Source organism: Bombus bifarius, unplaced genomic scaffold (assembly GCF_011952205.1).
Source record: "Bombus bifarius isolate JDL3187 unplaced genomic scaffold, Bbif_JDL3187 scf7180000009275, whole genome shotgun sequence".
NCBI lineage: Eukaryota > Metazoa > Arthropoda > Insecta > Hymenoptera > Apidae > Bombus > Bombus bifarius.
Window position 1 is genome coordinate 561373 of NW_022885009.1, and position 27981 is coordinate 589353.

The window sequence follows — 27981 nt, forward strand, 5'->3', positions numbered from 1 at the left end:
TTATTTGTGTGGCTCATTGCTGCTGTCCCCCATAGTGGTATTCCGTACGTCCAAATTGGTTTTATTATCGTTTTGTAGATTTTTAGTTTATTTTCTATGCTGAGTTTAGAGTTTCGACTAGTTAGCCAGTACATCTGTCTTCTTTTTATCCGTATTTTCTCTATAATTGATTTAGTATGTTGTTTCAATGTAAGTTGTGTCTAAGTGGAGTCCTAGGTATTTAACTTGCCTCGTTTGTGTTATGTGCGTGCCATTCAATTGGATATTTCGTGGTTTCTGTTTCCTTAGTGTAAATGTAATATTGTTGCATTTACTGCGAAAGAAAATGAGAACGATAATTAAAGATTTGTTGCGGACAACGCTGAACATCGAATTTTTTAGCAGAAAGGAAAAGCTCATCTGACTGAAAATTATTTTCAAAGTTTCATTTGCTTTGATTATTGTAACATTTTAATTTTTCAATGTACAAAATAATCCAAATGCATCACAAAATTTTCTATCTTTTCCACTAACATTGTATTGTATTTGTGGAGAAGCTTGTCTGTGTATCTTAGTTTTAGGGAAAACTGAACCTGCCATTCACTTACATTTCCAAGCACTGCTAGTACCAATCTTGCTTGTCTTTAGATAATTTTTATATAAAACAAAAAATTTTTTTTTTAGGTGGTCTTTGCATTTTTATTACAAAAGTATATTTTATACTATTTCAAGTAATTGTTGTTGTTCATGTGTTATTGCATGTTTATCGCTTAATAATATTTTAAGACATCGCCTTTTGACAGAATAGTTACAATAATTACTAATAAGTAATTATTAGGTTGTCCGAAAAGTTTCTTTCGTTTTATGAGGAAATAATAGACGCACAACGTTTTTTGTTTTATATTATTTTGTCGAATTACGTACGATCCATTTTGTTCTGTTGAGATAAACACCGTGACATTTCACAGACTTGGTTTCACATTTGTACGAACGTGCACTGTTGTAAAAAATACGTTTGTGAAAGAAAGATACTTTTCGGACAAGCTAATATTTACAAATGGCAATTGCTCTTGAATTGTGTTATAAAATTCCTTTTTGACACATAGGACATCACGTGATAACAATATTGTTTAATTTTTACACTTACGGTGTTCTCTACAAGAAATCTACAATTAGCAAATATTATATCTTGTGTTTCTATAAAATTGTTTATAACGAACAGTTTGATCGCGAACTTAGAAATGTAAATTATTATTATTAATTACAAATTCGTTGAATTACTATCTACTATCAACTATCTTTTCTATTGTTGAATTATTCTATTTTTCGTACTTTCCAATTATTATATTTCTACAAATATTTCACATCAATAAAGAAATTTACATTTCCGATCGCACCCGCGCAAATTTAATAATCTCTGATAATTAATAATTGAATATATAAATTTATAATCAACAGCAATTTATAAATATTCATACAATATATAAATATTCATACATTATTAGTAATTTTCTTTACGTTACATTATTTCTTTTTTCTTACAATTTTATAATATAAATTAAAATTTTTGTTCATCGTCTAATTTGAAAGAAATTACTTGTATAATACCCATCTTTTTAATTGCTTGATAAAAAGAAGCCAAATCCTTCTCGTCAAACACGAATATTTCTTTGCCTGCGATCATCGCTTATGTCTCTTTCATTCTTCGTTCTTTGTCCTGCGACTGTTCGGTCATTCATTTTGCTGGAATTTTTCGTTTCGCTTGTTAGCTACTGTAGAAGTACACCAAAAGACAGAGCTAATTAAATTTGCATCGGAATGTCCAATTATAACGCATTTTGAGATCAAGTCCTGTCCGCGGGGAAAAAAGCATACGCGAGCTATTGCATTCTCATAGAACAGATTAGCGTAAAAAAAAGAAAAATGAATTTCAACCTGCCTTTGAGCGAGAACCTGGAAATTAGGTATGTTTAACGATAAATGAAATCCCTGTGATATTACTTGGCTTTAAATATTAAAGCATTTTTGCTGGACGTACAAAAGCTGCGGAGTAATGTTCATTAAATAAACAAAAATAGAATGAGAAACTTTATGAAAGTTCCGCTGTATCGATCGTTGAGTTTTGAAAGTTAAATCAAATTTAGAAAAGGAAACAAATTACTAGAAATTTTCGATATCGTAAAATCGTGCAAGCATATATTTTTTCATTATAAATTTTATTATTAATATTTTAGTAAGGGTAATGTAAGGAACAAACGTATGGTTTGACAGGAAAAAATTTTCAAGAATGAGAAATTAACGTTTAAATGCGATTACACTGTATCCATTTGTTTTTTTTTTTTTATTTGTAGGAATTTTACAATCAATTCTCATTGAGAATTATAAGTAAATTATTCTGGCGTGGTACTATAACTTGAATAACAAGTGTTTATCGTATTTTTGATTCTAGTTGAATTTAATGCTTAAATCTAAAGGGTAATGTCTGTTTAGCCTACGGATCTGATCCGTCGTGTCAAGTACTTGAATAACTAGTGGATTTTGGCGATTGTTAATTTTTATGTTACATCTATTACAGAATTTGGATATTTCTTCTTTAAGTGTAGGTATCTTAAGGTCGCGATGTATTGTTTCGTTAGTAACATACTAAGCTGCATCTATTAAGGATCTTAGAGTTTTTCACTAGAATCGTTGAAGAATTTCTATGTTGGAATTACTCGCTGTTCCCCATAGTTGCATTTGTTGTAAGCGTAGAATCGTATAACATATCATAACATACTGCTAGCGTAAGAACATTTCACGTATATTATTTCAGAAATTTCATTTATTCTACGCTGACAATCGCGCGAAGCTCAAACGTTTTTTCTGCCAAGGATCTACGCGTATTTTAAATTTATTATTTATATCCTCCGTATTTTATGCACAGACGTATTAAAAGTTAATATGTCTACGTGGATCGTACATTGCGAATTTATATTTTCCCCAAGATGGCTATCAAATAGAACGTCTGCATTTGCTTTTACGCCTGCATATACAAAAAACTGATATTAACTTTTTGCCAGTAGGGAATATTATGAATGTAGCTGGATGTCAGTTGAAATAATGTTGCGAAGGTTGATAGTACGCGTAAACGCAAGCGCAAACAAACGTCCCCTTTGGAAAGTCGAGCCCCGATTTTACGGCGTGAATCAAAGCTACTGATAATACCGGAGTCAGCCTAAAAGGGGCTGCATCCTGCTAGTTTATGTAAGAGACGGCTCGTAAACAGATAAGCGTGGTAATAAAAACGGGTTTGTGCCGTGAAAAGACCACCTTATCGTTTCGTATCGTACTTGAGGGAAACGGTACTGCATAAAATACCAAATATGTATACTTCTGAAACGGAAAATGTCAGTGAAACTGATCTGATCTTTTTGCTCTTGTTTCTCAATTATTATATCTTTGTAATTATGTTTCTCATTTTAACATTTATCGTTGCTTTGAGAGAACGTTACGGATTCGATACGATCGTATTTTGTTGTTATTATTTCGATTTCTGTGTTTATAAAGGATATTGAAATAACGCGCGATATTAGGATAAAGATTTTCTTAATGATATCGCAATTCCGTTGAAAGATTATAATTATGTTAATGTATATAATAAGATATTTATTTCTCCATGATTCTGCAAGTAATACAGTAATATCAGAACGTTTTGTTATCCGGATATAATGTCCCTCAGTAATGGACGCCTTTTTTCGTTTCAAATATTTACATATTTTATTAGTGTTCGTGTACTGTGTGTTCTTTCGTTTTATCGATTGAGGGAATTCTGATTGTAAGAATTTGCATGAATTTACAAGGAGAAGGGGAAACAAGATACGACATAATTAAAGAACTCGAAAGTGGTATAAATGGAACAGAATTAGCAAAAGTACACGATGTTGGAAAAGTCATGATCACAGACATTAGAAAAAAAGAAAATGATATTGAGAATTATGCAAAGCACGTGGATTTCTCAGATGCTGACGAACATAGAAAAACCTTAAATACGCTGATGTAATGAAATGGCTTCACGCGACACTGGCGATGATAATGACGATTTTATTCAAATGGAAACAGCAAACGAGAGTGTTAATGGAGACGCGCCTTGTCATGGCGAAGCATTCGAAAAAGGGCTTTGGTGGTGCAAAATACGAGAATTACTCTATGCAATTCTGATGAAAGAATTATGTGACTCAGCAGTCAAACAGATATGGGATTCATAAATATTCAAAAAAACCATCGATTAATCTTAATCTGTATTCGAACAAATTACATTTCGCATGAGAAAAGTAATGCAAACAATTTTGTCTTCCTATTTGTCCGCATAAGGCTCGACTCTACTTAAAAACAAAATCTATCGTTTAATCGTCGTATCATCTACTGTTATTATGGTTCCTGTACTATACTGTCAAATAAATATACATAAGAATACACGATGTTTTATGATATGAAGGAAACATACTGTATAGCCGAGATAGTAACAAAAATCACGTTATTGGTTTTCTGACTGTACATTACGTCCTTCTTTACAATTACATACAATTAAGATTAATCTTAATCCGTATTCGAACAAATTAAATTTCGCATGATGCGAATAGTTTTGTCTTCCTATTTATTAGTCCGGATAAGTTAAAAACAAGATTTTCAATCGTTATATCATCTATCGTTACTATGGTTCCTGTACTATACTGTCAAATAAATATACATAAGAATACACGATGTATTATGATATGAAGAAAACATACTGTATAGCCGAGATAGTAACAAAAATCACGTTATTGGTTTTTTGACTGTAGATTACGTCCTTCTTTACAATTACATGTAATTAAGATTAATCTTAATCCGTATTCGAACAAATTAAATTTCACATGATGCGAATAGTTTTGTCTTCCTATTTATTAGTCCGGATAAGTTAAAAACAAGATTTTCAATCGTTATATCATCTATCGTTACTATGGTTCCTGTACTATACTGTCAAATAAATATACATAAGAATACACGATGTATTATGATATGAAGAAAACATACTGTATAGCCGAGATAGTAACAAAAATCACGTTATTGGTTTTCTGACTGTACATTACGTCCTTCTTTACAATTACATACAATTAAGATTAATCTTAATCCGTATTCGAACAAATTAAATTTCACATGATGCGAATAGTTTTGTCTTCCTATTTATTAGTCCGGATAAGTTAAAAACAAGATTTTCAATCGTTATATCATCTATCGCTATTATGGTTCCTGTACTATACTGTCAAATAAATATACATAAGAATACACGATGTCTTATAATGACACGAAGGAAACATACTGTACAACCGAGATAGTAATAAAAATCACATTATTGGTTTTCTGGCTGTATATTACGTCTTTCTTTCGCATTTCGTGTCTGATACTTGCTTTCACGAAGAACGGTACAGTACATCCAATATTTGGATATCAATAATTCCATTTGCTTGCTGGGTAGCTGCTTCGGTCATCAATTATGGAAACAATCGGAAAGGAAAGAATGATTCTGCAGTCTTCTCGTTGCTTTTTAAGTTCTTCCTTATATTTTATTAGCCGTTTTGCACGCGGCGAATATTATATCGAAGATTATGCCACGGATCGCAAGTATTATTAATATTTATGACTTGACCGCATGTTAATAATTCATGCATTTTTAGTATCGGGTATAACGACATAGTAGTAGTGATGCACATGTGATGTGTCACATAATACTTTTTGGCATAACGCATACGATGTTTACATGCTAACTGTATCCGTAGAATATAAATAATTGCGTTGTCGATTCATATTACAAATTATATCTCTGTCTTGTAATAAATTTGGAAGACATTAGACTATAGAAATGAAGTATTAAATACGATATTTTTGGATTTCAAGTAATTAATTTATTAGATTGGTGAAAAAAATGATCAGCCGCTGTTCATATCTTTAAATTGTTTTTTTAAATATTAATATTATAATTTATATATATGTATGTTTCATATTTCATCTATTCTTAAATTGAAAATATCTATTGCAACCGCAGCTTCATCAAGAATTTATACAGTTACTAAAATCTCGTTTTGAAGACACATCCAACGCTCCCGTTTTCTAATTAATAGATTTAATTAAAGGAAATTTTTGGTATTAGATCGCCTTGGCTTTAAAAATTTAGCAAAGTAGTTAAAAATACAATATGAAAGAGTAAAGGTGGAAAATAAATAAATAAATAGGAAAGAAACGGTGGTACTTTGCAAATTCATGCAATTGACATTTCTGTCATAATTTCCAATATTAAAAAATTGGTATTTTTGCCCACGTTTGAAAAACATAGAAATAATAGTGCCACGCTGTTCTGAAAAATCTCGTACGAGATGAAAGTTATTGAATAATTATTCCGAATTAATTGCCAGTTTTATATTGGTTTACCACTCTTTCTCTTCAGTGAATACTACAAAAATGTTTACAAAATTTTCGCCAGAACTGTTGTTGCTGCGCTTTTCTGCAAAAGCGCTTAATTCAGTTCAGAAATAAACTCGGTAAACGCGAAATTTATTACAATGTGTATTTTCATATCGATTTATAAAATAAAGAGTGTTGTGTCCTTGAACCTATACGTATGTCCTATAAAAGTGCAAATTCTGATTAACAAAATTATTCTGAAAATTGTTCCAGAACTAATAATAATACGAACAAAGTATCAACTTGTACATAATAAGTAGAACAAGTTAGTGGCTCTTATTTATCTTAATGCGAGTAAAAACAGGAGGATTAAAATCTTACACTTAGACACTTAGACCTTATCACATATGTATATTCATATATGAAAATGTGACTCGAACAAATACAAGTACGCTGTGATCTACCCTCGTCTTTGCAACCTGGTTAATGAGGCTGAGAGACTGCATATGAGGGTTAATTAGCAGCCAACGTAGAAGCTGGAAAACCGTGGACGCATTAGACAAGACGATGACCTATCGTCGTATCTTAAATGCAACGTCACGAAATAGCGACATCGCGTTACACACGATGCCCCTTCTTCCACAATTTACGTAGTTGTATGAAAGCGTCAGCGACGACGTATTTTGGAAGATCATTGGGGTCAGTTACTCGGACGCTCTTTAATGTCGGGGAAATTTATAGCAGCTATTTAGACTGCACCTGGCCAGTGAAATTGTGAGCGAACGTTGTGAGGTCATACGGTTGAATGTACAAAAAAAGATTGCATTTATTGCAATCTCTGTTTGAACAGTTTTTTCCAATATTTTTTATTCCAAAAAGCACGTTGAAAAAATATCGAAATCTAGAAATTCTACAAGTCTAACGAATGTCGTATCTCATCCTAATAATATCTACGTTGCCTGTCTTTACAATTATATAGAAAATTCTGATGAAACAATTACCAAATAGTTTTGACGAACTGGAAAGACAGAAGACATTGGGTTGGCAACTAAGTGATTGCGAATTTTGTCATTAGATGGTAATGTTTTTGCCACCTAATTAGTCGCCAACCCAATAATAGGAAGGACATTCTACTATTTCAATTTTCTCTAAAGCATTTTAATTAAACGCAACAGTATCGTATTTGAGTGATTGAGCGAAGCAGCACGTCGTACAGCGACATCAAACAAATTCTATGTAACAAACAAATAACACAGTTAAACTATGGCACACGGCCGATAATGGGAAAAATTCTGCGAAAGGCAGGAATCGTTGGCAGAATCAGCAAGAAACGAGATCCGAGAGAAACTCAGCCATCGTTACGCTCTAACGATTATTGTTGACCCTCGACGTCCGTTGTTCTCCAACAACGACGACCGGAAGCATACGTGGAAAAGCGCAGATGCCCGACACATACAGCCAGTTTCTTCTTGTTTTACGCGGTTCTGGCGCGAAGACAGGAGAAAAAAGTAACAAGAAGATCGCTAAGAGTTGAGCGAAATACGTTCTCGGAGAAGCACCCGCCTTCCACATTACAGCTTGATGTATCTATTAGGTCTGGTATACATAGTTTGGCCGGCTTTCCAAACTTCCGCCAACGCCACGATGACGAAGCTACTTTGCCAACTTTCTAATAGTTTTATGACTTTTCGGACTTATGGGGCCGCCTTGTTCCCAACGAATTAGCGACTCCCGGGAAACCTGCGCGCCACGTCCAAACTTACTTTCTTTGCCTCGACCATCCCTTTTTTCTTTTTTTTTTTCCGGCTTCAGTACCAAAGGTTCCGCAAGATTGGAGGACCGTCGTTTGTTTCAGCTGGTAAATGCACTCGGCAGTTTCCTACGTTCGGTTGTTTCGCTTTGTTTAGGGGAACTAAGAAATTGTCGTGAGATGGCTTGACTGTAAAGGATAGAATGTTTCACGCTGAAGGGATCTCAATCCGTTTAAAATTACTTTTGTCTTCTACGGCTCTTCTATCCTGCGGTTTAACCGCTCAGTTATATCTCAAGTTTGGCCACAACATGAAATAATTGTCATTGATACGCATGATCTTCGTGTTTGCCAAAATGAGTAGAAGATTGAATGGAAGAAACCCAGAGATCGCAGTGCTTTGGCTTAAGAGTGGAAAATCCAAAATGAGAGACAAGATCGTTTGCAAAACAAGTTGATCAATCGACGTGGAATACGACGTTCTCCTAAGTTTCTCCTTAGAAAGTGAAAACGTTGTCTTTCCTCGTTCGCTCATTGGCATTTTTATTTGCATCAACGCCATATATCGATTTGTTCGTGCTCGAGAGCGCGGCGTAAGACAATTTTAACTCGATTATCCGAAAAATATCTCGTGACGTGAGACGCATTGATCGTCGATCAAACGTTCGCGGATAAAATACGACGACGGCTTGATAAACTCGGTATTTCTCAAACGAAATTGACTATCGACAGGTTTAAGAATATCTGCAGAGAAAAATCGATATCGGTGCGGAGACATGCATCAATCATAATCTGTTTCACTGTGCACGCTGTTAATCGTTGCAGTCTAGAATCGGATGTACTTAAAACAATAGACATTTCGAGGAGATGCGATGCTTTAATTAATTAATGTCAATTACGTCTCGTAGCTCTCTACATACCTGTCCGATGCTTTCATGAATTGCCGGCAGATCAATACGATCTGCCAAATTTACAACGACTTTTCACCGGAATCGATTCAAATACGTCGTGGCTAGATGATATTTTTCTCACTTTTTTTTTCTTATTTGGTTATAAATAATATTTGCGCTATTATAATTAAATATTTTTATTCGATTGTTTTACGAAATATTTCGGCTATTTCAAAATCGTAAAACGCATTCGATAATCATTTTCGTTTATTGTTCGTTTATTTGTTCGTTAACTGATTGATCAAATATATGTAATATGTGATAGCTTTAAATTAGCAATTCGGTTGAAATCACAATTCAATATAATTTTATAATTCAATACATTTCGTTTGTTTCAACAATTTTTCGACGTTCGAAGTATGACCTGACAGAGGAAACTTTGTTGCAGCGGAAGAAATGGTTCGGAATAGTATTCGTGCTTGGTTCATAATGAACTGATATTCTTTTCCAAAATTGTGAATGAGTTAATTTTATGATACGTGACCTATCTCGATTATTCAGAAGGCGTACTCTACTTGCTTGGTAATGTTGCTGAACTACGTTTTATATTGTATATAACTTATTCAAAGACCAAAACGCTATTTTCGACCATTTATTTTAATGAACAAATGTGAACTTGTGTGAACTAATAAAACTGGTGCGTATTTTATATAATATAAAAATCATATTTTTAAACGATTAATAATTGCTAAACTTTACTTTATTTTTACTTTATTTATATATATTTACTGTATTTTACTTTAAACAATTGTTTTAAACTGAATGAAACAAAATGAAACAAATTGTTTTAAACGTGGCAAAATAGCATGACAACCAACGTTTTTCCACGGAAACAACGTTATTATCATTAATTTGCAGATGGGTTATATTAATATAATTTATATATTATAATAATTATATAAAATATTTATATTATTTATTTATAATATTTATTATTAGTAATAATATCGCAGGTAATACAGACTTAATTTCATTGAATTTTCATAATAGATTTGGTTTTATTCGTATTCCATTAAAAAGTGTTCGATGGAAAATATACGTAGATTTGAATAAAACGAAACATATTTATTTTTATATGATTTTATAATTCCGATACCCGTTCGTATAAGCTGAAATTATCCAAAATATCGGAGACGCAAATGATGGGATAATATTGAAAGCAGAATTCGTTGCAAATTGCATATTAAAGTAAAATACCATGTAAAGTTCTGTTGAAAATTAAAGTAAACGTTACAAGTTAGTAATACTTAAATAAAAAAAAAAAGAGGAAGAAAACGCTAATAACATTAAAAATTCTCGCGATCAATAACAACTTAAGCGAAGCTTTGGAAGCTGAGAGTAGCCTATGTGTTCTGTAAATTCCTCTTCAAAAGAGTTTCCGTTTCAACGTTACGCTTAATAGCTTCATTTTGTTCTTTGAAATCGAAGTCCTGGCCCGATAGTCGAATCCAACAGTCCTGTTTGTAACTCTATTCCCAATATCAAGTAAACCTATTTATTAAAAGTACAGATAAATGCAAACTACACCAACGAAATACGATATCGTGACTTTTGAATCGTTTGTTTCGTTCTCCGGAACTCTGCACATCTTCGTTGTATCTTTTATGACTATAGTTAGCAATCCGCAAGCTTTGTGTTAATTAAAAGCCATGAAGCACAGACGCGATATCCACCAACGCTCATATTTTCATCTATTCGAATTCCTTGGAAATCGCGATGAAATTATGAGAAATCCAACAATTGTATAATTTGTCTGATAAAAAGAAGCGTGGTATTTCTTGATACTGCAATCCATATTTAATGATTCATAACCAATGAGCGAATGCTGATGATATTGTTAATTCTTAATAAGCTAGCGACGATCCATAGAGGATGTGTGCCCATTTGACACAACGAGCAGAAAGTTGCTAATGGAATTTAATTTAATCTAATTTATAAATTAATAAATTCCAGTAAATTGCTTTATTCATGCAAACCAATATTACGTAAATTCGTACAAAGCGAAATATCATTTCTCCGAAGATTAAAATTAGTCCGCGATAGCTGCGTTTAATTTTGCTCGATATTTAATTCTCACAGATCATTATGTTAAATTTCGTATAACAAATGCGCTGAACATTACATTTTTTAGATATCGAAAATTGAATTGTTGAATATCGAAGAGTGTCGGTGACATTAATCTATCGCTTGAGGAAACATAAATTGATGATGATTTCTAGAATTGAATCGATTTAAAAAACAAAGAACCCAATCTTGAGAGGATTAATCGTTTGAATAGAGTAGAAGAATAGTATGAAAGGCATTTCAGTGAAATTTACGTGATTTTACTCGGAAGGATATTTTTATGCGCCAACCTAATAAATTGCTGCTTTACAAGATTTATGAAACATGCAAAGATTAAAGAGGAAATTCCACGGAAAAGACGTTTTAAATATAAAATTCATTTAACATTCTTTTAACACCTTCTTTTCTTCATTATTCTTTACGTTGCTACAGAAACGCATGGTACTCTCGGATAGACAAATTTGCCCCATAATTTTCAGCCATTTGAAATTCCAACCGCAACATGTTAGACAGTCTATCTATTGTAATGAAGTGGCAATAATATAATAACGTGAACCACTAGTTCGGCTAACAATAAATTTGCTAAACTTACTAAGCGAAGTCCTTGCAACGGCAACTGTTAGGAACAGTTGAGGTGAGAGTGCTGTGTTCTGTTCTGCAACGTTCTACAACTGTTGCGGCGAAAGGTTGCGTTGACTTAATGCAAGATTTCTTGTTAACACATCGGATGTTTTAACTATGTCCAATGTAGCATCCAGTTATGAGAATCTGACGTATGTATTTTATCAGATTGAAATTCCGATAAACTGCTTTCTTCGTTCAATATATAATTAAATGTTATTTAATCAGAATTATATAATTAAAGTAATATTTATCATTCTTTTAAACAGCATCAAAGAGCTTTTTACTATCACACATACACACATATAACGCGTATTTAAAGGGAGATTCTCGTGCAACAGCAACAAGAGCAGGTGATTTTTGTGAATTTTCTTTTCAACTAATTGCTAATTATGCGAGACGAAACTTTTTCGAGATATAATATTTTTATTTGAATTCTTCTTATTGTTTATCGTATGTTATACGAATTTTGCGATCAAATTTGACAATATAATATAACCATTGTTAGCGCGCAGTATAGCATCCGTCACAGTCGTCGAAATGCAAAAGTTACGAGATTTTCTTAAGGTCAAACAGTTTACGCTGGGATTGAATCTATTTTCGAAAGAAAAATATTTTTGAATGAAGAATTGGAGAATTCTAACGTTTAGAAGATAAATTTACCTTTCTCGGTAGGTAAACTGGGTTTAGGTTGTTCGAAAAAATATTACAAATAAACAATCGAATAGAAATTTGATGTTCAATCCCTAGAGAAATTCGTAATAAAGTAAACGAGTCCAAAATTGGATTAATCAATTAGTTTTTCAATTATGGAGCACGCCAATTCAAAAAGTTAAACGATAAGAAGAACTGGAATTAAAAAACTATAATTCAAGAATTATTCAAAATTATTCCTACTTCAAGGCTATATATTTACATCCTGAAAATGTCTAATCTCATATAGCTAATAGAGTAAAAAAATTTCAGAGTAAAAGAAATTTACAAAGATCACTTGCTTTTATTATTGTCACACGGCAATCCCCCTTAATCAACGATGTGTGTTTAATTATCTTTTTAACAAATTTTTCTAGTATCGTTTACGAACAGATTAAATAAATCATTTACTCTATCGTCCCAAAAATCTTTTTTCTCTCATCAAAGAAAACTATAAATGTATTTTTATATTGTCTAAGCTATTCAATGATTATTCATAACGAAATGTTTAAATATGGAAACAAATAATATTTCAATATCGATAGCAATATTATACGTATCTATGTACATATACTGCTTGATGAAATCTAATTTTATAAAAATATATCTTGAAATGTTTCTTCGATTTCGCTACGTACTTCTCGAACGAGCCAATAATAATTTTCCACGTCAAACCGATTTCCTCTCCTTGACAAATCTACTTCTCTTATAATCAGTTATGTCAATCTTTCAATAAGTCGAAAATTGACTTATTTATCTTAATATCTATTTTTTAAATACAGAGCAGTTAAAATTACTCTTGCGCTATGCGTTTAACATAAACGATAATTCAAACTTCGGTTGTCGGAGAACGACTGAAAACAAGAATGGTTTCTCTGTTGTTTCAGGCGCCAACAATGTAAACGAACCACCTATCCTCGAACCTGGTGGATACCCTGCGGGCCTGCCGCTTTCAGAATCAACCAAAGTCGGTACGGAAGTGTTCGTCCTTAAGGGCCACGATCCCGAAGGATCGCCAGTGAAATATGGTATACAACTCACGGACCATTTCGTCGTAAATCCACGCACTGGCGTTATCACGTTGGCGAAACCTCTCAATCGCGAGGTAAGTCAAATCCCCTGCTGTTTTCTTTCCCTCTTTGCTTGGACGTCGATGTGTTCACAGGATGTTTAATGTGGAACGAAACGAATAAAAATAAATCTAGAACAGGTAGAAACTATAAACCGTGGTATGTAATTAATAGAATATTAGATTACTTGAATTCTTATTGTTTGTAAGTATCGTGAGAAAAATATTGAAGAAAAACTTTGGCAAATTTCCGATGAAATTCGAACATTTTTGACAACGTGATGAAGCTTCAAATTTTCTTTCGCGATGAAAGAATCGAGTATCGTTAGAAAATTTGTATCGAAGTCTGGAGAAAGTTCAAAATTAGTATACTTGTGAAGAATTAAGAAGAGCTGGTATGAATAAACAGAAGATAGTAGTTTTTACTTTGACAAGATAGAGGAAATACTTTTAATGAATAAAAAATAAGCATTAGCTTTTCTTCGTTTTTACCTTTAACTTTCAGCAAACAAATGCATTTACTTTTTCCAGAAGTATGTATATTATTGACCTTGGTATGTATATTATTGAACATGGTTTGAAATATATGATGCTACATAAAATTGATTTTGTCGTTGCAATTAGAAAAACGATATTTTATACAAATAATTTCGAAAAGGTATTTAACACTGACCTGTCACTGACGTGTCAATTTTACACACATTTCTGATAAACAAATTATATTATTTTGCCACTTAAAGAACAATTTTTTTGAAGCATTTTGACCTGCATCTTTTTTATTCTTTGCGATCAATGCGAAATTTTAATAAAACAATCTTCAAGATTAATTATATATCTCTTTATATCATTGGCTTTTTACCATTGTGTCACATTAGGACAATTTAGGGATAGATTAAACGAAGACTACAAAAATTTATACCGTTTTGATAAAAGCAATTTGTTGTGTAAATCATTTTTCTCTTCTGATTTACTTTTGCTTATTTTATGACCACGTTCTCAACTTTTCAATGAAGTCAAAACAAAAGACAAAAACATTTGCTTGCAAGAAAATTTTGTTTTGTTTATTCGTACGGAAGGGAGCATTTTTACTTTAATCTTTCCTCCGAAGGAAATATTTTTACTTTTAACTTTTACCGAGAAGCTTTTACTTAATTTTTATTCATATCAGAGATTACTTTACGTATACGTCTACCCTTCTGCATAAATTACGAGACATTTGCCAATTTTAAACATAAGGTTCGATAAAATATTTCTACAATAAAATTAAAAAAAAAAGAAATATATATTTTATAATTAAAAATAATTTCATGAGAATAATTTCGATTTTCATAAGTAACATCATTTTGATGTTAGGAATTTGATTCGTGTCTGTTCTAGTTTACTAACAAAATCCTGTGATTTATGAATAATAGCATGATGAAGGATCACTTCTTCAAAACACATTTTACTTTTCTTGCCAATGAATTACTGTTGCAATAAATAGTTTTTTCGAATCTCAGTGACTGAAAACATTTCAATCTTTAGGGATTAAAATGTACGTTCTGTTTGCAAAAATACAAAGAATATACAAAAGAATTTGCAGCATGAATATAAAATTGTACAGTATAAAGTTATGAGCACAGATTTTTTTATACACACTTTATCTCATTGTTATTAATAATACATGCTCGGCTGTCAGCATTTTCCAAACAAAAATTACCAGTTTTAGAGCAAAAAAAGCTATTTACATATGTATAATACCATACTCTCGCGTCTTCGTATACGTACAGCGTATATCCTTTTTCCACATTTCACTTGTATTTCTATCCTTCTCGTAACAAACAACCACTCAATGCTGCAAATCCACTTCTCTGTTCTCCATTTCCTGGATAATGTTATACAATCAGCTTAATAAAATTTGTTAAATGTGAGTTTAGGAGCTCGTTTTCTAGACGTTCTACTTAAACACCACGTTATTAAAATGAAATGACAGTCTACACGAACTTTAGTAAGGATACTTGCTGCTACGAGTCTTCTAAACAACTCAGTGCATAGGTCGCATCTTAATGATGATGAAATAGCTGCGATGTTAGTTCAGCGATGAAGAAAGTTTCGAGAAAATAAAGTTACAATTTTCTATGTGCAGTAACATGTAAACTTCGTTCGAATAAAAATAAAGAATGAGATTTTGGTCGTCGCTAACGAATAAATATCCAGTTGAACAAATATTTATCCGAATAAAAATTTGTTCGAATCAGAAATTATCCGTATAAAAATTTAATCCAACAACTTATTCGGATAAGAATGTATTCGCATAAAATTATATATTGTGTGTGGATATTTGCGTGATACATCGAGGATGGTAGTGAACGAGAGTTATATTTGCAAGCTACATTTCCAGATGTTGTAACATTGGCTTTCATGACTAACTTTTTTCATAACTAATCAGATTGGAAAGTTTATTCCTGCTTGGTAAATTATTCATTTGGTAAATTAATACTAAGAATTGTACCTGATATCTATACAGTATATGATTGTACAAAATTAAATGGCAACGCACGATCTTTCGTATTATTGTTCGAATAAACATAGAAAATAATTCGTTACGGATAGTAAATAATTATTTCACGGATAAAATATTCCACTGATAATTATCTTATCGATAAATATTTATTCGAAGCAATTCTAATAATATCCATCGCTGATGTATACTACGATACATGAAGTAAAAAGATTATTGCGATTTCATATCTGCAACTGATAAATCTTTTATAAGGACCTAGGTTTACAGTTTGATCATGATAGTTAACTATTTTTAGTAATTAATGCAAGTTACTGTTGTTTTTCATAAGATGATATTTTCTATTTTAAAAAAAGGATCAATGTATATATTTCTGAACCTTCTATCGTTTTACGTTATTTTTAAGTATCGTTGATAGCTTGTGAATAATTTGCAAGATTTCAGTACAAAAATGTCTCGAATGAAAATTCCCAAATATGATCGGAGCTTTTCGCGTCGAAAATACAAGGTACACATCGTAAAAAGACTTAATCGCGTAAAAAATACTATCGCGAAGTTTACAACAAAGCGTTGTAGTCGTAGCGAAAGAAGCGTACAGGCGTAAACGAAGCGTACAAGCGTAAACGAAGCTTGCAAGCGTAACTTTTCAAAGTCCGTCAATGCTATTAAAACAAAATGTAAATGAAATGTTTCTAAAAATATGATGCACTGCAACATTTTACAAATTTCACGTATCAGAAAATCCAAGTTGATGCTGATGCGACAGTTAACAAACGTATATTTCCGGCGAAGATATAAAAGAATTCATAATTTTTTAGAAACAGAAAAATTTAATAAGTTCGCGTGAAAAGTATGTTACTTTTACATGAGTTTTCTGAAACCAGCATTTCTCTCTGTTCGTAAACCTGTCTGTGAAAGAGTGGAATTACTTGTCGTAGTCTATCTGCGTGTCAAAACTTGGTTCATCATTAGACGTTTCTATAGCAAATTTTCGCGCAGCTACGATGAGATTGGAAATTTAATTTGGGGACGTTCTCCTATAGCAACCGCGATGATATAGCGAGGTCGTAAAATCGGGCAGACGTTGTTAGGAGTGTTGCTATCCTAATTAACTATGATTTAGAAGCCTTAGATACTTTAATCCCGAGACCAAAAGTTTTCTTGAGGTCTGCTTCGTGTCCTCGTTAATAAATTAGGTTTTTATAACTTTATTATATTAGACGTAGGAAGCAATACTCTTCTTTTATAGCTTGTCGTATAGCGGCAATTTAAAATCGAGATATCAAGTTATTTCAATATGTTTATAATGTCGACGTTTAATCTTTGAAATAGGCTGTTGCATATTGGTTTGTTTGTCATGCAACTCTGAAAACAGTAATTGAAAAATTAGGTTTTTGTAACTTTATTATATTAGACGTAGGAGGCAATTCTCTTCTTTTATAGTTTGTATAGCGGCAATCTAAAATCGAGATAGCAAGTTATTTCAATATGTTTATAATATCGACGTTTAATCTTTGAAATACGCTGTTGTATATTATTTTATTTGTCATGCAACTCTGAAAACAGTAATTGAAAAATTAGGTTTTTATAACTTTATTATAATGTCGTAGACGTAATATTAGACGTAGGAAGCAATACTCTTCTTTTATAGCTTGTAGTATAGCGGCAATTTAAAATCGAGATATCAAGTTATTTCGATATGTTTATAATGTCGACGTTTAATCTTTGAAATACGCTGTTGTATATTATTTTATTTGTCATGCAACTCTGAAAACAGTAATTGAATAATCTGATGAAATGTAATATTCAACAATTGCGTATGTATTGTAGACTAAATTGATAGCCAGAGGCGAGTATTCTAAAATACATAGACACTAGTTTTGAAATATCTGGTGCGTAGCTGGGAAATAGTGTTGTTATTTCTACACTCACAGGTAAGATCAGAATAGTTATTATTTTATTGAATGGATTAATGTATCACACCGTTCTGAGCCAAAAAGACCTTTATTGCACGCGCTTACAAAAACTAGGGATAAAAACAAAAAAGCATCTTATAAGCCTATCGATTAAATCTATCGATTGTAACTAGGATCATCCTCTAGTTACTATTTCTTATAACTAACGCATTTGCATATGGATGGCGAGCACGAACTCACGTTGTCATTTTCAACAAATAGTTTTCAAATTTTTGCAATTAGTTGATGAATTTACGAAATGGCATGATATTATGACAATCAGTATTTTTGATACGTTCAAGCAAGTGGCGAAGATATACGTGCATTTTAAACTAAAATCATACGAAAAGAGAGGAATTGGTAATATAAAGTTAAAAAAAATCAACGTGTTCAATTAAAAAATTGTCCCTCTGCGAAACGCGAAAAAATTACGTTTTTCTCGTGCGATCTTCCATTCTTAAACGTTCCAAATGCACAGAGACCTGTCAGATCTATCTTTACAAACGGAAATGTATAATATTTTAGTAACTTAAAAATATGCGAAGTATTCGAAAATTGAAGGATTTCTTTCATTTTATTTAAACCAAAGCTTGTCAAGGAAAAATAAATCAATATGTGTCATTGAAGTTCAGACAATAGTTTCATTGTTTAATTTTTCCGAAACGAAGGTGTCAGACCTGGCGGTTCCTGCATCTAAAAAAGCTTACACCTACAAGGCTTTGACTAACCAAATACCGTTCACTTGGTTCAATTCAGGTTCGAATATCACGAGAGTAAAATGAGCTCTGTGCCTTCAACGACTCATATTGTCGCCCACGTCAATCTTTTGCTAGATGAATTTCTTCATATGCAAATTTTTATTATTTCAGTATGTATACTAATATCTTGGCGACCACCTCAATGTCTCGTATAGCTCCTATGTTCCTCATGTGTTAGTAAATTTGAGATACAGAGATACGCAAATCATCTTTCAATAATAAATAATCCATTGAAAAAATAATTGTACTTTTTCTAAGGACTGGTGAATTTATTTCTATTTTTCTGAAAGATCATAGTCTTACGAGTAAAAGCTTACAGTAACATTTTTCTAATATTTATTTAATAGGAAACTGTGTAATTGAAAAGAAATTCCCATTTTTTCGTAACTTTCTGTCAAATTTGTATTTTTATCGCGACGAATTTTAAACGTTTGCTTAAAGCATCACCTGTATAGTAAATTAGGAACTATAACAAGTACCTTCGGAATTTTTTCAGACTTTTTCAAGATCTAAAACAGTCAGAAATCAGACCAGGGACCGAAACATTCGCAATTCTGACCGCGTTAGTGAAAAATATTTTCCGGCGGAGGATTAATTATTCAGCCCCATACGAGAAGATAGATATCGTAGATAAATACGTGAAGGAAGACAAACTAATCGCCTTTTCGAATCTATAGAAACAATCGTATTTTCGGTAATATCATCGGAGCATCATATTCAGATACAATGAAGATGGATCGATCTGCTCCAATTATTATGGAAAAGCTATTTCGGAAAATCTAGCCGATAATCGATAATCGAAGTGCATAGATAAATGATGGCAATGAAAACGGAAGTACAACAATGTTAGTAATTTATGATATCCAGACATAATCCTAGCTATTTATACTTGAAAATCATAAATATCGTATGCGATTCGCAGCAGCGTCGATCGATTGATTTCGGACCGAATTAGAAGGTTTATCGAAGTAAAAAGTCAGGAAAACATCGGTCGAATCTTTATCCATTCAGTAAATTATTTACACGCGAGCAAACGTCTCTTTATATCTTCATAAAAATTTAAATAAAAATTATCGGTGGAAATTACCAGCGCACGAAACTGTTCGATATTTAGGTTTTGGAAATACTTTGGAAGCATTTTGAAATGAACATTTATTTCTGGTCTTAAATTACGGTTAAATATTAATTGACAAACGTAAGATAAAATGGATGAATTGAATAAATCAGGTTCGTAGATTTAGTAGTAGCTCTTATATTTACAAAATAAATAACAATTTCGTAGAATAATTGAACTATTTGAATAGAAAATAGTTAAGCTTGGCACTTGCAGGTATTCAGTAAATTATTTATACGCCAGCAAACGTCTTCTTTATATCTTCATAAAAATTTGAATAAAAATTGTCGGTGGAAATTACCAGCGCACGAAACTGTTCGATATTTAGGTTTTGGAAATACTTTGGAAGCATTTTGAAATGAGCATTTATTTCTGGTTTTAAATTACAATTAAATATTAATTGACAAACGTAAGATAAAATGGATGAATTGAATAAATCAAGTTCGTAGATTTAGTAGTAGCTCTTATATTTACAAAATAAATAACAATTTCGTAGAACAATTGAACTATTTGACTAGAAAGTAGTTAAGCTTGGCAATTGCAGGTATTTACCATAAATTTATTCTTCAAGGAGCTTTTACAATTGTTTAAGAAGCTCTTCATTTGTACTTCGTATTTCAATAGCGAGGTTGCAAATTACTTGTTCTTTGATGCTGTTTATTTGAAACATTATTTAAAGAAATAAAATTTATTAGCGGAGATATCCTTCTATACTATTTTAACCTTTGCAAATAGAAACTGATTTATTACATGCAGTCGTATATTACAGACACTGCAGAGACTTCCTTATTAACAGCAACTTCACTTTCAACCCCTCAAGAAAACAGAAATACGATCCAGTAGCTGATAATAAATACGATCTCCCTTGTCTTCTTCCTTTTTCCAGATCCTCTCGCGAAGAAACCAAACTTAACGTTAAATGTGATTGATGTATAAAGAAATCTGAGATCTTTGTTATTTCTTACTGTAAAGTTGCTCAAACTTTTTTTCGCATAATATTACACATAGTGTAATGATTAGCACGTTATCATTAATAGCCATAAAGTAAATATGATTTTAGATGAATAAAGAAATATAATACGAACGATTAAACTTCATAGCAAATAGTGAATTTAGCATAAAATATTGTTATATCGTAATATTTCACTTGTTTGCTGTAATATTTTATTATTATTATTCATTTCAATCTGGCCAAGTGAAATGGATTTCACTTATAATCTCTTTCATTTATCTTTCCATACTTACCATACCTGCCTTTGCTATCGTTTTCTAGTTAACTAATTGCTTATTTGCTTAACCTATCCCATTCTATTTTTACTTTGCTGCATAATAATATACTTTGCCAATCACTATTTCGCTATACAGTCAATTTCTTTCTTAGTTGAAGATATTTTTCCTTGTGTCTCTGCTAGAAACCTTTGACAAACGTTAACACACATCTGCCCGTCATTTTCGCAATTTAATTTGCTCCACGCGTGTCAAATTCACGCAATGGTAAAATATCGATGAAATAAATTAAAATGGTATGAAAGATAATTTTGGCCTTTGTCGTTCACACACATTCACGCTAATTCTCATCAATTCAAAGGTATCGGATTTTATCCGCACGTCAAAGCCAGGCGGTTTCAGAAAAAACGTTCCATAAATGGTCGAACAATATAATCTTTCACCGGAAAAGTGTGTCAAATCGACGCGTGGGACGGGCGAGGGTTAAAGTCTGTAAAAAGTCTGTAAATAAATAGTGTATGAAACCATGTTGTGCCCCGAAGCACTGACAGTATTTTCTAACATTTATTTTTACATACAGATTTCTCTAAAAATCCGATTTAAAACACTGGGAGTTGTTATGAGCGGGGTTTCTAAAAAATTGGACCCAAAAACTTAGGGGGATGTCCTGAATTGGAATGTTCTAAAACAGCGTTCTTTTTGTGATTTTTTTTAGAAGGGAAAGAAAGAATTGAAGTTATTGAATTTTGAAGTATGGTTTTACATATATTTAACGAATACAAAAAAATTTTTTTAAAGTAAAAAACGCAATTATAACAGATTTCTGAGCCTATTTCATGAGTATTTCATTTCGTACTTCTTGACTGAAACAAAAAACCAAAAAAAGTTTAAATTATTATATATTTTTCTTCTGAGTGAACTAAACAACGGCAGAAAAAAAGTTTATTTAAATAATTGTTATAGCACCTTAGTTTATTTTTCTTTTAAAGAACACTTTTTCTTTTAAACCAAAATTTTTAATTTAACATTTTTTTCTGCCTTTCTTTTAGTTCATCGAGAAGAAAAATATATAATAATTTAATACTTTTTTGGTGTTTTGTTTCCGTCAAGAATTACGAGGTGGATCTTTCCCGCCGATTGAAGACTGCAGCGACAAGACGCCCATGAAATAGGCTTAGAAATCTGTTATAATTTTGTTTTTTACTTTAAAAATTCAGTTCTTTCTTTCCCTTCTAAAAAAAATCACAAATAAGTGCTGTTTTAGAACATTCTAATTCAGGACAACTCTTTAATAGGAAAAAGATGGAAAAGGAGGTGGGAGAGAAGGAAGGAATAATCAACGATAGAAAGTCATAATAAATAATAAAAGGAAAATTCATTCGTTATCATTCATTCGCATCAGTTATCGATCGTCAACGCGTAATACTTTATTTTCATCTGCTATATGAAAACCCACGACTGCATTATTTATAGCACGACCTAACGCATATACAAAGCGGTTGGTAATGATCCCTACAAGTCGATGCGATTTTTTTTTTTTTTTTTAAGTAGAGAAAAAACTAATGATCGCATTAACCATCGCAGCACTTGTCACGAGAAAGAGGAAGACGTAAAATTCTTCCACCAAACGAACCATTAAGTCGTTCGGACAATCGCGTAATTAAGTTGAAACACACTGCTCTATCGGACGATATGACTGAAGCGTAAAACGACAAAGGGGCGACAAAGGGCTATCGGAAGCGATCTAATGCAGACGGCTATTACGCACATTCGTGAATTAGCGTGAGCGCGCGCAATGCGGGCCAAATGTCCGTGCGCCGGCCTATTTGGCTGAATTAAATCAATGCCGATTGGTCCGCGCGGATAGATGGGTCGAAATTGGCCCGCGGTTCCGTTCTGCGAAACGCCAACTCCCCGCGGGATTAATTGCCATGTTTGCGACTTCGTGGAACGGTTTTACGCTTGGAAAAGCTACTAATAACGTCCACTTCATACACGATCATCCGTTTTCCAGCAGAGCGGTAGGAATATGCTTTGCACCGCGTGGTTTTCCAAGGACCAGGGAAAACTGCTTTCTCGGATTTCACAGTTGAACGCGTTGGTAAGCTTGAAGCTTCGTAAATTTAGTTTCCTACGGGCAATTCTATGGCGGAATTGGATAAATATAATGATAAGAAGATAACTGAGAGGAGGGAACCTGTGAAGTATAGTACACCAGAATAAGATATTATGCCATTGTTAGTTCTACGGTCAATTTAGAAAACTTTCACACTAAGAAAACAGAAACTATCAAATATTCAATTGAATGGCACGCACATAACACAAACGAGGCAAGTTAAATACCTAGGACTCCACTTAGACACAATTTACATGGAAACAACATACTAAATCAATTATAGAGAAAATACGGATAAAAAGAAGACAGATGTACTGGCTAACTAGTCGAAACTCTAAACTCAGCATAGAAAGTAAACTAAAAATCTACAAAACGATAATAAAACCAATTTGGACGTACGGAATACCACTATGGGGGACAGCAGCAATGAGCCACATAAATAAACTAGAGTCGCTACAATCGAAAATACTGAGAACAATAGTCAACGCTCCATGATATGTCAGAAACGAGGATATACGCAAAGACTTAAAAGTATCAACGGCCAAAGAAGAAATCGGTAGATACGCAGAAAAATACAAGAAAAGAACAGCAACACATCCAAACCAGCTGGCTGTTGAAGCGAGCAAAACTCTCATAGAAAGAAGACTAAAAAGAAAACACCACACTGACTTCACTAAAAAAATGAAATAGTCAAACTCGAAGATGGTATCCCGCTGGGGTAGCCATCCACATGTTATTTAGCAATTAAGTTTGAAAAATTTATCAAATGTGCAGTTGGACAAATTGTAAAGTACAAATTAAATAATAATAATAACAACAGAATTTAGAAAACTCTGTGAACTCTTCGTAACCAGTTTCGCTCGTATTGAAGATTTGTTGCGAAACACTTACTCTATTTAAATTGTATATTATAATTATATAAATTGTATTGAAAAAAACAGCTACATTAGATTCGTTTTTATAAGCCAGTGGTTTGATAAATAAAGTAACAAGTGATCTAAGTAACGTGTGTAGTAATGGCACAAATATGAACATTTTTTAACTGTTTAAATGTATATCATTGAACGAAATAGCTACATTAGGTTCATTTTTATAAGATAGCAGTTTAATAAGCGAAGTAACAAATAATCTGAGAAACTTCCGTAGCAATGGCAAAAATATGAACATTTGCAATTAAGTATCGATCAAACAGTATACGTAATTTGAAATTAGCTTTAACTCGGGGATGCGTTATTTGAAGCACGTTCCAAGGGAAGTGACACAAGTCACCAATAAGATCAACTAATTGGCACAAGTTAGACCTACGTATCATGCGACTACTAACTCGACCTACATACTTACTATAGACTCTACAAAAGCATAGTAGTACGTACAATTACACAAAAGAGTAATTGTACTCAATTTGTTAAAACGTCTTTAAGGTTTTCTTGTAAACGCCACAAACAACATGTGTCACCCGTTACATTAAACATGTAAAATACAGCGTTGGAGCACATCAAATTTATAAATAGTCGACTGAAACTGCATTTCGCTTTAAACTTCACTGTTGGATATTAATTTAACGCTGAAGAAAGCATAAACTGTACTAATTATAGTAGTCATTGTACGTAGACATGGAAATCTTTTTCTTTTTTCTTTTTTTTTTTCAAGCGTTAAAATATGTTTTTTATTATTCATTACTTCAGTTTGATTTCATTGCGTTAATTTGTAACAGAGTTAGCGTGTAAAATTAGCTTCCGTCGTATTACACGACTAATGAACGAATTTAGAAATTGTTCGCGACAATGAGCAACGATACATAGCAAATAATAAAAAACGAAAAGTAGAATTTTCCACGAAGATTAACACGATGTACACGTGTTTTTCACTATCATTTTAAAAGTTAGACAAGATGATCAAGCTCCTATAAAAAGAAAGGAGAAGGAATCATTAGCAATTTAACATGCGTATTGAGATACAGTACACTATTGTGCCGTACTCATTTATCCTTGAAAATATTTGAACAATTATCGTTTAAAAATAAATTGGTTGAAAATTAATTTGTTATATATTTTGTTTTAATAAACGACGAGGGATATAAAACGTATTTCAGAATTATTTATTGTTCGAAACTATGTAAAATAAGCTTAGTTAATTTAAAGGAGGGAAAGATGCTTCGAATATCGTCAAGCTAATTAAACATTGTTCAAAAGTTGACTCTTTCGAAGTTAATCTTTGAAAACTTAATTACGCCCGATTCTTATTATGAATAATAATCTATTCGTAATTGACTGGTTGACTAAGTGGTTTCAGAAAGTATTACGACGTCCTTGTAGCTACTACCTTTAACGTAGTTTACCTTTAAGTAAATGTTACGCATTTTCTATAGATGTTAAAAATATTCGAAACATTAAAAGTAATTTGCTTTCGGAAATTCTTCGTCTTACAGCGTGCCAACTACCTGTTATTAAATATAAAATTTTATTTCTTAAGTTTGAATTATAAATATTAAATGCAATCCTCGTATCAAGTTGTGTTGCACTTTTGTAAAACAGTCTAACTATGAACGAAGATTCTACGTAATAATCGTATTATAAATTTCATCCACGACACGCTTTTAACTATTTTTCTTGTATCAAACTGAAGGTTCAGACAAAATCTTATTTTATTGATTTATAGATCACCTTCTTAAATATTTAATAGCACGTTGTTATAAACGTTATGTAAATGTACAAATAAACTACTAACGAATTATATATCGACTAGAAGCAGTATCTTCTCATGGAATCAATAGATCATAAATTAGGATTATTTATTAGATTAATCAGATTAGCTCGATGGAATCTCGATTCCATGGATAAAGCGGTAAATCGATTCATTATGATATTATCACACCCATACATTTGGCTCTGAAACCATTCTAGCTTTCTATCAATATTCGAAAACTCTGCTCTACTTGTACCAAATATTTTTTATTTTCCAAGACGTATTCACTGAAAATTTTTATCAATAATTTCTTTAGAAACTTTATGCGCAAACGATGACGGCTTGTCAATTATTTCTGAAACTGCCGTCACGAAATTTGATAAACCAACAAAAGTGTTTTATTTTCCAAGACGTGTTCACTGAAGGTTTTTATCAATAATTTCTTTAGAAACTTTATGCGCAAACGATGACGGCTTGTCAATTATTTCCGAAACTGCCGTCACGAAATTTGATAAACCAACAAAAGTATTTTTTTATTTTCCAAGACGTGTTCACTGAAGGTTTTTATCAATAATTTCTTTAGAAACTTTATGCGTAAACGATGACGGCTTGTCAATTATTTCTGAAACTGCCATCACGAAATTTGATAAACCAACATCGACATATTACGTTCACTCGCGGTGCGCGTGCCAAAAATGTGATAAACATTTACACGTATATTTGTTTTATATTTATATAACATTAATCTACTAATTGTTAAAATACAAAATCGTATTTTGTGCCTGATAGCCACAAGCGATACTGACTATTAACCATAGCAATTTAATCTACGCTGTCTACTAACTATAGCAGTTCAATTTACGCTGACTATTAACAATAAGTTCAGACCTGTGATTATAAAACATTATCCTGATAAGATGAACTTATCACAAACAGCTACTCTAATATTAAGAAGTTCTCCTTCGCGAATATACTCGGTGTATTAATATTAAAGATGCCAGTTCTCGATTTATCCAGAAATTTTACATACCAATTTTAGATATCAATTTTACATACTTTGAATTCTAAATACTTTGATGGCAGCGAATGGTATTAAGTTCTTCGAAAAATTTGTATCATCTTTGACGATCGACAGTATAGTTCTCGGTATATTCGATAAAATTGAATAAGTATAATTGCTTATACTCCGTTAAAAATTCCCGCTAGTGTTTTGTTTTCCGAAGAAATTTCCGAAGTCTACGAGTACTCAATTTATAAAGATTGATAACAATTTTTTTGTAAACTGTTTAAGCGTTGCAGTAATTACTAAGCTGTGTATATATTAGTATAAAGTATTTTGACAATAAACGCTTAAAAAAATGAAATTTGATACGAATTACTCGTTAATAAACTGCGTATTTTTGTGCATTTATAAGAAATTGAAAAAAGTTAACATTTGTTGTAATCTTTAGTAGGCAAAACAAATTTCTGTTTAGGTGTTAGGTTCCCTTATCTATTTTTACAAAAATATGAATCTGCGTAAATAAGCACACTGTTCGTTACAATTTCCCGTAGAGTAATAAAACGTCGAATTCGTACAAATAGCGCAGCTGAATATTAAAATAAAAAAAAATATCAATCATTTATCGTATTTTAACAACGCAATAACAAACACCATGCTGAATCCTTAGAAACGTCGAATCTCATCCATTCTGTTCTGATATTCGTTTACTCTGCTATTTATAAACCTTTCTTTAATGATGAAAAATTGTATACACCAAAAGTCTGCAAAAACTTGTTGGAAGAATTCGTTTCTGTAAAAGTCGAAACATTCTCCGTGGAAGCGATTACACGAGCTCTTAAGACTTTAAAAGATAGCAAGAAACCACCGAAAGGGACATACATTATTCAAGAAAATGATACTACGAAAGACGTTGACCTTACATTTTTTTCTTTTTTCCTTTTTCAATCTCGCTACAAACTTTACGGGCAACCCAATATTTGCTTAACAACTTTCTTCCATTACGTTAACTCTGGACTAAAGATTCCCATGCAAATTTATATTTTTATGGACGCGGCTAATGAAATGGAACTTAAGCAGAGGCTT

At 32.2% G+C, this 27981-nt stretch overlaps 1 protein-coding gene across 2 annotated transcripts in view; it reads left to right on the forward strand.

Moving 5' to 3' along the window:
* LOC117214929 (cadherin-87A) overlaps positions 1–27981 on the forward strand; it is a 538333-nt gene that overhangs the window by 432283 nt on the left and 78069 nt on the right. For both annotated transcript variants that reach the window (XM_033461288.1, XM_033461289.1), the window contains one exon: positions 13359–13576. In XM_033461288.1, the coding sequence (XP_033317179.1) occupies positions 13359–13576 (218 nt within the window). The remainder of the gene's footprint in view (positions 1–13358; positions 13577–27981) is intronic.